The following is a 13868-nucleotide window of genomic DNA, read 5'->3' as shown; positions in this document are numbered from 1 at the left end:
ACGGTACGGCGAAATTAATCTAACATTCTTCTAGCTTTATAGATAATGATTGTTCACTGTTGAGTCCTTGGCCTGTGTAGCCGCGGAAAAAAAATTATATTCTTTCCTTTAAATAATTTCTGAATTGTTAGCCAAAAAAAGTATGGACTCTTCACTATATCTAGTGTGATGTGTTGTTGATTGTGAGATATAGGATGAAATTTGAAGAAAAAAAATAGGCAGGGCAGAGGTTTTGAGTAAAAAAAAAGGCAGGAAGAGACACTTGCAAAAAAAAGTCAGGATGGCAATTTATGTTAAAAAAGTCAGGATAAACTAAAAAAAAAAAAAGAAAGCAGGACCAGATAGAGTAAAAAATAAAAAGGCAGGACAGAGATTACAACTAAAAAAAAATGCAGGCCAACATTTTTCATCCTAGCCTCCCCCCCCCCTAAAAATCATATGGTAGCTCCCTAATGTAATTTCTACAGTTGGAAATGCTGAGATTTATAACCTGCATGTCATGATTTATCATCTGAAACTGAAGCAGTTAACCCTCTATGAAGCCAGAAGAATGTTTTCTATCATTCCGATATATTTTATTTTACCTACTGATGTTTAGTTACATAATGACGTGTTAATTTTTGCCGTACAATTTTCTACGCAAGAAAATGCCTGTACCAAGTCAGGAAAATGGCAGTTGTTATCCACTAGCGCGATCGGTTGAGCTTTGGATATTTTCTTTTAATAAGTGACTTTCCTTTTTGAATATTTTTCAAGGTTCAGCATTTTTGTAATTTTACTTTTTAAGGCCTGTACCAAGGCAGGAATATGACCGTTGTTTTCCGTTCGTTTGGTGTGTTAAATTGAGCTTTTAGCTTTTCAATTCCATAAAGGATTTCCCGTTTGAATATTCCTAGGAGTTCGGTATTTTTGTCATTTATCATTTCTTTAAAATAATTACATCCACGAATAAAGATTCTTTGAAAGTTACTGACATCATGCTAAAGTTACGGACATCCCTAGTGGTATAAGGAAAAAAGTTACGGACAAGTTGTTTTGAAGTTACGGACATCATAAGTGTTTCATGGCAAACCGTGCTGTAATCGTTTATTTTGTTTTACATTGCAGAGTTTCCCTAAAAGACTTATATAACTTTTTAATTACTGAACATTTCTTTTATATTCATGGTATTGTTATTATATAGGAGCAAACTTCCTAACCATCTTGGGCTGTGGGTAACTTAAGTTACTTACGGACGTTTAAGCACAGTGATTAAAGGGGGCTCGCAGGTCTAAATCATTTTTTTTAAATATAGGGTTTCGCATTTTTTTTCTTTAAATGAACTTTATTTTATACTTAATACCAAAAAAAATGGGATCACTGTTCATTTACGCTCACAATCTGACTTCGAAATAAGCAAACACTTTTGTAAAGGTACTTTTTCTATTGAACTATTAGGAGAAATAGAGGTACTATCGAAATAAAAAAAGAACTTGATCACAGAAATCGCGCAAATTTTACAATAGTGTAGTTAAAGTACAGCTTAATTGAAAACTATGATAAAAAATATAGGTCACCGATGAGTTGAAAAGATATTTCAATTTTTAAAAAGGTGTTTTTGCACCAAAACGAGATAATTTGGAGCCTTTTCAATAGTATACACATTTTAAAAGTTATCTTTGGCCAACACGAATTGGTTTTTTAGATTGATTTTTATACCATATGATTAAATAACAACTAATAAACTATGGTAATAAATAAAATATGAAATGAAAAATAAATGTAAGGAAACAGTCTGTAGGAAGACATGTCGCTCTACCCGGACACATTATTTTGACTTCGAGGCAACTACTCATTGATCTTACCCATTAATACCTTTTTTGATACACCCGTGATTTTGTGAAAAGTTAATATTAACATTATTAAACAATCAAACCTTGGCCAATATTACTTATTCTGTACGCACATATAACATTGTGAACGTATATTTCAGAGCAGAGAGAAAGTACTACTGCAGAAAAAGAGATCTTGGTAAAGCTCACCCGATGCGGTATTTAAGTTTGATTATAATTGGCACGGACCAGTGTAAGTATGCAACATCTTGTACAATATTACCTAGCCTGACTTATATTTCGTTCCATAAAGATAAATATACATGTATTGGAATTTGTAGTATTCCTTCAAAAACGAGAATGTGTCCAAAGTACACGGATGCCCCACTCGCACTATCATTTTCCATGTTCAATGGACCGTGAAATTGGTATAAAAAAATATAATTTGGCATTACAATTAGAAAGATCATACCATACGGAACATGTGTTCTAAGTTTCAAGTTGATTGGACTTCAACTTCCTCAAAAACTACCTTGACCAAAACCCTAATCTCAAGCGGGACGAACGAACAGACGGACGAACGGACGCACAGACCAGAAAACATAATGCCCCTCTACTATCGTAGGTGGGGTATAAAAAGTGTTCGTGTGTAAAATAAAACAGTCAAGATCTGTTCAGTCTGTTGGTTGATTGCTTATAAGTAAATTTATTTTTCAGCAAAGACCAACTTGTCACATTTTGTAGGGAGAACAGCCAAGGTAAATATAAGATAAACAGTAGCGTATCTTAGACAAAATATATAAAAAAAGAAGATGTGGTATGATTGCCGATGAGACAACTATCCACAAAAGACCAAAATGACACAAACATTAACAACTATAGACATTTTAATTTGTTTTGGAAAGTTGCATTTTGTCGCATATAAAAATAAGATTGTTATGATTACCAGTAAAACACCTCTCCACCAAAGCCCAAATACCGTAAAGGTTAGGAAAGACGTGTCAGATACAGCGTTTCAATAATGAGCAAAACCGTATCACATAACAAGCAATAAAAGGTTCCAAAATGTGAACCAATGCAATCGAGAAAACAAGAGTCATAATGTACAAATCGGGGGGAAATTATATACAAAAACAAATGACAACCATTGAATTGTAGGCGCTTGACTTGCAATAGACACATGATAATTTCTGAGGGTTTACACATGATTGTGCGCGCAATATATTACCGCTAATCATGCAGTATTGCAACTACCGCTAATCAGTGTTACAACAGTACAACACAACACGAACTAGTATACAAATACGATGTGTACATCAACATAACAACAAATATATAGCTGGCTTCTGACTTGGGGCAGGCACATACATAATCTTTGGAAGTGCTTGAAATTCCCATAACCTCTGACAGTAGTGTTACAACACTACAACACATCACAAGAACAAGAACAATCTAGAGAGATCAGTCGATAAGGGCTTCATTCATCAGATAACTACAGAGCATAATCATTGATTGATTGGTTGCAGGTTTCTAAACGTCATGTCAGTGGCAAATATTTCATGCATTTCCAAAAAAGAACAAGTTAACAACAAAGAAAACAGGTAGGTCTTGAAATAGAGGCCATACAGGATGAAGGTCGGGGAAATTTGGTCTGCCACAGGAAAATACGGGTATATTGAATAGGGACAGAAATTTTACACGAGGCATAGGATTGACGTCCCCATTCCGAAGGGACGTGGCTTCAAACGTATACATCCCGCACAGCCAAAATGATAAATAATAATTTATATGAGTTTACATGCATACGTATATGTTTAAGTCGACTTCTGTGGGTGTCTGGGACATTCTTAATACAATGTATCTTGATATTCAAAAAGCAACATGGATTTCAACCAATATTTTGTCTTTTCATAATATCGAGAAGATTAATTCAGTTATGTTACAAATATAGCATATACCATACCACATCAAGAAAGGGGGAAACATTGCAACTACGATGACAAACCAACTAAAAGCAACACGGTAAGGGAGTAATAACACATATTGATGTGTATGTTCATTGGACATACTGTACTTGGCTGCTAAAGCAGTATTATATATACAAGCGCTACTTGAAATTATTTTAGTCAGCTACAGCTATTAAGTGGACAACAAACTCCTGTTTTGACACATCAAGTAATGAATGAGCAAGATTAATAAAATAACATGTTTAAAGTTTGAATTATATTTTTTGCAGGGTGGAACGTTGCCTCCAGTATTGTATATTCAAGCCGACAACTGCTGGCGGGAAAACAAAAATAAATCGTTTTGCGAGTTACTGGTGCACATGAAAGTATTTCAAGAGGTAGACATTTGATATCTTATAGCCCACAGTAATCATACTACTGTTAAATAATAGAATTCCTATCTAAAAAATCCAGGAAAAACAATCATGACAATGAACACACATATTTCTACTGAATTGAGCGGTGATTCCTCCTACCATTTTTATAAGGGTTGTATCATTATGTATTAACATGAATAACTGTATCCAAATGAACATGATGAATAAGATATAATAAACCGAGAAAATATACCGACGGAGAATTATAATGAAAAGTCAATTAGAATAAATCATCTCAATATTCAACAGTAAAAAAACTATGACAAACCATTACCTAAAAATATAAAGTAACTGCAGTACCACCGGAAAACTCGGTTAACAGCTCCTCGAGGGACACCCGCCGTATGTTCAGACCAACTGAATTCATGATATTTATCAAGTGTAATATATATCTACTCCACATACATCCACTATCATGACTGTCGGAATATTGCGTCAGAGAAATGTCAAAACAATAAGCAAAAGAACGAACAAGAATCGTTATGCGGACAGTTTAAAGTGCAAATCAATATAAAATTTGATAGAATTTAGTTTTGAATTTTTTTTTTTTTTTGCAGGTTCACCTTTCTTTTCTGTATGTTGGACACACACATGAGGATATTGACGCCGGTTTCAGCAAAATAGCAGATTCCCTCCGTCAAAATGACACAGAAACAATCCCTGAGCTTTTGGATCTATTACCAAATCCAAGCAATTTAATTTGGCAATACGACATTAGGAACTGGCTTGAACCATTTATTGCTGATGTACGGAAACATACCAAGCCATTACATTATAAATTTACAATGGCTGAAGTATCTAATAAGATTAAACTGTGTTACAAATCCAATCATGCTGGGCCTTGGAAGATTTCAACAAGTGGAATGTTCATGTTTAACGAGAAAGGTGAAGTAGAATTGCCAAAGGGTGTACCAAAAGTCTCTACGCCAGTTTTTGACAAAATATCTATCGAAAAAATTGAAAGTGGAATTAATGACTGGAAATGTCTCTTCACGGATCAAATAGAACATCACCAATTTAATTGGTGGAAGAGCCGGGTTAACTACATGAAGAAATTAAGAGATGATAATCAATTTATGAAAAGTGAAATCATACAAAAGGCAGTTTGGTACTTTGATAAATTACCGAAAATTAGAGTGACACCAGACTGTTCGTATGATAACAACCCACCAAAGGAAATAGAGGACATGGTAAATCAAGAGCTTATAGAACACGAGGTACGAACTAAATAATCATCAACGATACTGACCTCGTCCACAAAGTCCCCTTTCTCCGCTGTCAATTTAAAGTCTTCAGTTGACACACAAGTTATATTCCGATTCCAATGTTTTTATTCTATTTCTTACTTTCTTTGTAGTTTTATTATTTTTGCTCGGACGACACAAAAACACAGACATTATTGCAAGATCTTGCAAGGTTTTCATCGAAGGGAATAGTGTAACTTTATTTGTTTAATACATCATTTTCCTTCTACAATTTCATTTATAGGTCATAGACAATACTATGTATGTATGTGTACATCATAAATCAGGGAATTTTATAACTTACTGTTTTTCTATTCTATAGCGAGTACATATTTTTTTTACCGTATAGGTTAATAAAAGGGATGCATAAATATGCTATGGCTTTTGCCTGGAAAAGTGTAAACCCTAGTTTCGTCATAATTTCTAAATTTAGTAATAAAACATTCAGAAATATACACTTCAAGTCAAATATTAATGGATAATTAATATTAATAAAAAAAATGATTTCTCCTATGCAATAGTACCTTTGACATTGATCTGATTACACCTTATATACTAGTAGAACATTATTATTTTTCAATCATAGATACAGATTACCCAGAAAAGAAAAAGAAAACAAAGTGAACAAGACAAAACCAGACCTGAATTGAAAAAGCAGAAGAATGGCAAAAAAGGTACGCTATTGAACAGTTCTTGTAACAGTGTCATTTGGAATGTTGGAGGAACAATGACGATTATGTTCGATGCCGTTACCGGTGGAAATCATTACCACTGTTTGCTATCACAAAAAAAACGGACATATTTTATTTTGTTTGAATATTCAAAATATTCATAGGAGGAGTTGGCATATGATATATTGATTAGAATTCTTTTAGTTCAACTGATTTCAAAGTATTTTTAATAAGTTAAGTCAAACGCGTTGTCTATGCTTGCTTATTTTACTGAGAAAGGTATTTGAGAAAAATTAATATTTTTCTTCTTTTCATATTAAATATTTTTCATTTGAGCAAAACATCTGGACGTTTTATTAGCAAACTCAACTTGAAATCGTAATTGACTACTTTATAATGATTATTTGTTTTTCTTTGATCATCAATCAATAACATTTAAGGTCGAAATCAATTGTTGTTTTGTTTTTTTGTATTTTCAGGAAATACGAAGAACATGACTACAAGACGCACCATATATAATAGCTCATATGTATATGGCTACCAGGCTATATATGTCAAAAGAAACAGACATTTTATTTTATCGCTATTTTGTGCATTTTTCATTTGATCTTTTTTGTGATAATTTTCATATCATGTTTCTCGCTTGAGATGGAAAAAGTATTGCTAGAAACTAAGGAGGCCACGTGGCGTTGCTAATGAAATTGACATTGAAATTGACAACATCGTCATAGGTAAAATAGCGATAAACAGATTATCATTGGTCATCTCAACTCGATTGCTTTCCTCACTTTCGCTGTTCCAGCTCAAGCGAGAAAATCAATCTCGCTGAGATAATCAACGATAATCTATAACTATAATACAGGAACTAATAGAACTCATTTTCTTTTTTGATTTGATTTGTTTTATACATGAGTTATCATATTTGTTGTGGCTATTTTACCTAGCAGTTGAACAACATATAGTTTCAACAGCAACAGTACAATTATGTTGTATTCAAAATATTGTGCATGCTTTAATATGTAATTTTCAAGAATTTACATTTTCTGTTTGTGCTGTACTGACATTAAACAGTTTGTAATTATGTTTTCTTTTGAAAAAAAACATTGATTTCTATCTCGTTTACTCTCCTTTAAATTGATGGATACACGAATACGTGGTAGCGTGATCACCCCGAGTGTGAGAGGTCGTAAGTTGGAACCAGGCTGGATAAAAACAGAGACTTTAGAAATTGTATATGTTGCTTCTCCGCTTTGCATGAAGGAGTTTGATCAAAGGATTGATTGGCTCGAAGTGATAATGCTATGTCCGTTTCGGTGGACTGTTATCTTATGAACAACGTGACGGTTGTCACATGTGAAGCAGTATTTTCTTCCCTTTCGGAGTTGCCGAGATCACCCCTGCCTTTTTGTGGGATTCGTGTTGCTTGTAGGTTTTAATTTCTTTGACGTTTCTTCTTCACTATTGCTTGTCTTTTCTTTTGTAGCCATGGCGTTAGTTTAGCTTAGATTTATGAGTTTGAATGTCCCTCTGGTATCTTTTACTGTTACATTAACTGGTTCTTGTCCTGAATATGCATATTTATTTCCCGCTTATATAAGCCAACATAATCACCGAGATTCATCTTTTATTTCGTATTTGAATGTTTCAAAGTCATTTAAAGTCTTGTACATGTACATTTATTTAGCTAGTGTTAATTATGACCTTCAAATCTAAGGCCCGCTATCTAACTTTGCAAAATGATTTAAAGCAGTATTTTCACTAGCTTGACTTGTTTGCAATAAAAAAGAAAACTCAGTCGAAAAGTGCATTGAGAATCACACTGCTTTTCCAAGCTTCACCTGATAAATGTTCGTCATTTTTATATTCAAGATTGGCGTTTTTAGACGGAAAGTAAATCTTTGCAAAATGCTGTAGAAATGGATAAATACACATAATGGGAACATTCCCCATTCCGTGTTTATTGTTTATTTCTTCGACATAGAAAATGACCAATTACACAGCCTGTTTTAAAGATTATTTTCATGTTGGGAAATTTCCCCAATATTGTTTAGTGTTCACGTATGTGTTGTCTTCCTGTATGGATGTTTTCACACTAATTGTAATTTAATGGGGAAATTTCCCCATTTCGTATTCTTTTATCACCATATTGAAAGTCTTATTTAATTTGGGGATATTTCCCCACTTTATTCATGATGTTAGTTACAGTTACTAACACACACTTCTTAAACTTATAATTATATTTGAAGAAAAGTGGGGATATTTCCCCAGTCTGAAGATCTTTTTTTCTGGAGATATTTCCCCAGTCTAAAGGTCTTTTTATTCCGGGGATATTTCCCCATTTTAATTTTTTTTTTTAATTCATTATGATCATAGATGAGGAATAATTTCAATGTTTACATTTTAATGTATGTTATAGCAAGGACTTTCATCATTCTTTGTTGCTGCATGAATATAAAGTTAACATCAGGTGTAATTCTGGATACATTTTTACTAATTTTTAGCAACTGAATCGCCTTGCCTTCTTCAAATAAAGATGTTTTTTACAATAAACGTTGACAATCTTTTTGTTTACCGAATTTGAAACCACACTAAAAAGAGAATAAAATAGATATTCTCTTTTTCAAATAGAACGCGTTAAATGTGCATGCATTAATAAAAAAAATAAATGGCTGAAAATAGTTTGCATGAATTAACTAGATAAAAATGAATCGTAGTTTATGGAAATTATTTCTCATAATAAGAAAGTAAACAACTAGTTGATATTTTCACACCATATCCAGAAATCAACGCCACCTTGCTTATTTGAATATTATACCAAAGGAATCGGATATAGGTCACGGAAATTATATTGAAATGATAAGGAAATGTGAAAAAAAATGTCTTTTAAAACTTTAATTTAAGTGATAGACAGGTTGCCGGAGCAAAACAATATACACCATTTAAACAAAACATAATAACTGTGGTTGCAAAAATTAAGGTTCCTGAGCAATTTTAAAAATCAAAGCGATAGGCTTTTAACATTGCAGTATAAAATACATGCTAAAATGACTGAAACGTGAAATTTGCAAACTTCTTGTTGAAAATTGGCTAACAAGGTCATTACAACAACAAATTGCCGGGGTAAAAGTTGTAAAAGTTGTAACGTGAATGTCCATAAAATAAGCAAGTCCAAACCTTGTGTGTGTAATCGTTGATCTCTAGATTCCCACTTAAAGTTAAAATGCCCCTTTTTTTCAAGATTTTATGTGACTTTTTTCTGTGTATAGTAAAGGCATAATTCTATACATTAGAACTAAAACATTTTCTGTTGCAATTAGTTTGAGGTTAAATCTTAGTTTGACTGGACTAACAGTCATTCATGCGTGTTGTACCTCCACCCTACAACAAGTATTGGTGCTTTCGATATTATATAACCCGAAAAATAATCATTGGCAATCAAATCGTTTAAATACTCATGAATGGCATTAATAAAGAGATGGCAGCTTCGAGCTGTTTCATAGGATTGACTTAGTTTAAGAAATTTGAATGTTCTGGTTTAATTTGGTTCGGGGCGGTTTATCACTTTATTGCACTATATTTGTAAGGTCATTCTACTTCAAATACAATACGCACTGGTAGGTTAAACCTCCTTCGTCTTTGCGATTTCTTCATAGATTAATAAAATGTTTTAAAAAAAGAGTATTTAGAAAAAATCTCTAATCTGTCAAGGTGTTGATAGCTCCTAAAGCAGATTTAGACATAATTTCTGTTAAAATATATTTTCAAGGTCATGTTCCTTCTGAAAAAACTTTGAAATACCCTTCATCTGAAATGAATGTGCTTTAGAAAGATGCATATATATGGTGATAAACACGCCCTGACTGAAAACATGTTAATCTTTATAATTTGCCAAATGTCATCAGAACGACATGAAATAAATTAATAAATGTGCATGCATTGATAAAAAAAAAAAAGAAATGACTGAAAATAGTTTGCATGAACTAACTAGATAAAAATGAATCGTAGTTAATGGAAATTATTTCTCATAATAAGAAAGTAAACAACTAGTTGATATTTTCACACCATATCCAGAAATCAACGCCACCTTGCTTATTTGAATATTATACCAAAGGAATCGGATATAGGTCACGGAAATTATATTGAAATGATAAGGAAATGTGAAAAAAATGTCTTTTAAAACTTTAATTTAAGTGATAGACAGGTTGCCGGAGCACAACAATATACACCATTTAAACAAAATATAATAACTGTGGTTGCAAAAATTAAGGTTCCTGAGCAATTTTAAAAATCAAAGCGATAGGCTTTTAACATTGCAGTATAAAATACATGCTAAAATGACTGAAACGTGAAATTTGCAAACTTCTTGTTGAAAATTGGCTAACAAGGTCATTACAAAAACAGATTGCCGGGGTAAAAGTTGTAAAAGTTGTAACGTGAATGTCCATAAAATAAGCAAGTCCAAACCTTGTGTGTATAATCGTTGAACTCTAAATTCCCACTTAAATTTAAAATGCCCCTATTTTTTCAAGAAGATTCAACCCTCGAAAAGCCGAAAAATTCAATTATTAGCGTTCATTGTTTCTATTTGAACCACCTGACAACTTAACGGAAATATCAGAGTGATTATAAACAAGGACTCTGTGACGGGTAACTTATAATATCCGTATTTTAAAGATTTTAATGATATCAAGTCATTCCACTTCAAACTACTATCACGTGGTACAATTCTCATTTACATATTATGAATATTAGTTAGCAAAAGCACTACTAATTTCTGGCTATGCATACATTCTCAACTTTTGATACGGAACTAAAGGCATTACGGACGATAGTGTAATTGGTCAAGAGGGTATTCGTATTCATAGCTCTATCTCAGAGAAACCCATAACACTGTTTTTGTCCTAAGTGTTCTTACCTTTATTTGTACCTTTTCCTGTCACATAATGTTGGCTAATCATACAACAAGGTTCAAGTCACAATTTTCTCTTTCTTGAACTGTCCTTTACCAAGTCAGGATATGGTTGTGGCCATCAAACGATCCGTTTCTATTTATGTTGGCGTCTGTTTTTGTAACAATTCGTTCAGTGTTTCTGTGATTCCGTTGTTTCCTTTTATAGTTGATGTATTTTCCTCGGTTTCGGTTTGTGACCCGGACTTTGTTTCAGTCAAATCGATTTATTACTGAACAGCTGTATAACATGTCAAATCACAAAAATCCTGAAGACTAGGTACAGGCATTTTTCTTATGTCTTAAGTAATGGAATCGAACCTGGTTGTATAGGTAGCTAAACCGCTCACTTGTATGACAGTCTTATCAAATTCCATTATATATATAATACTTTTTCCTTTATGTAATGTGTATAAGAGAAACACATTCTACTTGACATAGAGACTTGTTAACATTTGTGCTACACATGTCTGATTTATCCTTAATCAAAGTGTGTTGGTTTGTAGGTGAGATAGAGTCTCCACCATAATGGGATCTAAAGTTGAGCAACAGTAGTTTACCAATGATAACATCTCATAGATTGATTGTTTTAGACAAATTAAGGCAACAAACATGAACTACAATAAGAACTAGACCGTCGGCGTAAGCAGGAATAGCGTTTTTGCATGCAACACCTGCCATGCCAATCGACTCAATGTTATCTGAAGCAAAACCTAGATAAAAAATATCCGTTTTTAGTATTTCTTCATTGAAGTGCTAAATATTGACGTTATCACGACATTATTACTGGTTTCTGCATAGTAGTTGCTAATTGGTTATAATGATTACTGACGTAAATGTATTGAATGCAAGTCTAGGAGTAAACCCTGAACTTTTGTAGACTAAATTTTGGATTGCTTAATCTTTTTCATTGATCTGTAATACAAATGAAACTGTCGAAGGTGCGACCTTTATGGTGCTGTAAATACATTGTCATGAAATTTTGTTTCATTTAAGTTGTAAAATAAAACTTTCAAAGATCATTGAGATTTCAGAAACATCTTTTTTTGTATTTTGCAACCATGCAACATCGTCTTAATTAATATATCATGAATTCATTTAACCAACCAAAGTATAAAGAAGCTTACTGTCTTTTAGCAATATAAATAAGTAGTTTGACTTATATAAAGTAGTATATCTCTAATACAATATGCGATCAACGATTAGTTTCAAAATGAACTGCTTTCCTAACATTTCCGTTTATGCAATAAATCAATTGCCTTGGAGGGAAATCCTTAATTATATATATATATATATATATATATATGTCTCGAAGAAAAATCTCTACACATGTCAGATACGTGGAATGTACTATCTTTTAAAAAGCCATGTGCAATTGAAGAAAACAGTCCCCTTTTAGCTTTTTTAGAGACATCGTATACCTCATTACTATACATTATTTCAATTACAGATGGTAGGTATAATAATTCTATTTCTGAACAAGTTAACAACTATGTATTATCGTTTTGTCCATTTTCTATGGTTGAGAACGTAAATAGATTAGTAGCAGAGTTAACACTTGATATTGTAATAAAAATCTTTGTGTGCCAACTTTTGCTGAACACTTCATTTATATCATTTAATTAAAATTGTTTACCCCTACTTTATTTAAAACATTAATCTCGCATGTGACTGGCATGGTCATTTTGGTTTTCATTCGACCAGTGGTTGAAGCTTTTTCTAAAGATGGGTGTCTGTTTGGCTGTGTAGAATGTATTATTAAATAGCCATGCCCGTTCATAAATTCGTTACATAGTGTGCTAGTGACTTAAAACGGTTTCGCTCTCAAAACATATGGAATATGGATTATGGACTTTACGATTAGATTTTCCTCTAAGTTCAATATTTTTGTGATTTTACTTTTATCAGAATTGGGACATTACATTCGATGCATCCGGATAAGAAAGTGCTACACTTTCAGCAAGTTAAACTCCTTGAGCAATTTTAAATGTAGAAAATGGTTGTTTAAATCTGCCTTTAACGCCAGCAAAACCTGTCACATGCATTTCAGTCGCTAAACATTCTATTTTATCTTACCTCCTATATATTTCTAGGAATTTGATTTGTTAAAAGCGTCCTCGTGGAGACCGTGTATAATTCATATACGGTTAATAGGGAGGCGGGGCTTATTTCATACACGTTTATCAGTGGTGTTACGTCCCCTTATCAAAAAACAAAACGGTACTGAGAAAAAAATATTAAATGTTGTTTCAACAGACGAATAAATTGATGATTAAGATCCATAAAACACATTTAAATCTAACAAGTTGTTATTGTTGGCATCTGTTTTTGTAGGATCAATGGTAGCTAGTTTCTTAATGCTAGCAGTATTGAAGACTTGCTTATTTTGATAGGTCGCCAGTCTAAATTTCACACGAAAACATAATCGGTAAGATAAGTTCGTTACAGTTATAGTGTGCTAGTGACTTAATACGGCTTCGCTCTAATCCCATATGGAATTTACTGAGCCCATATATACCGTATAAGGTCACTAGCACACTATGTAACTAATAATATTGGCAATAATGTGTTATCTAAACAGACGGACATGATAAGTAAATATGTCAAAAGGGATACAGCAGTCAACATTGTGTTATAATTTTAATCACTATAAGAAGAAAAAAATATGTCAACAACAAAGACTAGAAAGGCATTTAGACCAAGCACATTAGCAAACAAAACTTTACCATAGAACAATAACACAATGACGGGATGTATATGTACTGTTAAAACCGTCTTGTAGTTTATTATGTATAGCATTGAATATTTAAC

At 32.8% G+C, this 13868-nt stretch overlaps 1 protein-coding gene across 1 annotated transcript; it reads left to right on the top strand.

Annotated features, from left to right (window-relative positions):
• Positions 1-1973: 1973 nt before the first annotated feature.
• On the top strand, positions 1974-6606 carry LOC134694252 (uncharacterized). Its single transcript, XM_063555292.1, has 6 exons — positions 1974-2064; positions 2529-2569; positions 4048-4155; positions 4752-5411; positions 6025-6153; positions 6589-6606. The coding sequence occupies exons 1-6, from the start codon at positions 2025-2027 to the stop codon at positions 6604-6606; spliced, it is 996 nt and encodes a 331-aa protein (XP_063411362.1). The 5' UTR covers positions 1974-2024.
• Positions 6607-13868: the final 7262 nt, after the last annotated feature.

Source organism: Mytilus trossulus, chromosome 1 (assembly GCF_036588685.1).
Source record: "Mytilus trossulus isolate FHL-02 chromosome 1, PNRI_Mtr1.1.1.hap1, whole genome shotgun sequence".
NCBI lineage: Eukaryota > Metazoa > Mollusca > Bivalvia > Mytilida > Mytilidae > Mytilus > Mytilus trossulus.
Note: the sequence above shows the minus strand (reverse complement) of the source record. Positions and strands in the feature narration are given on the sequence as shown.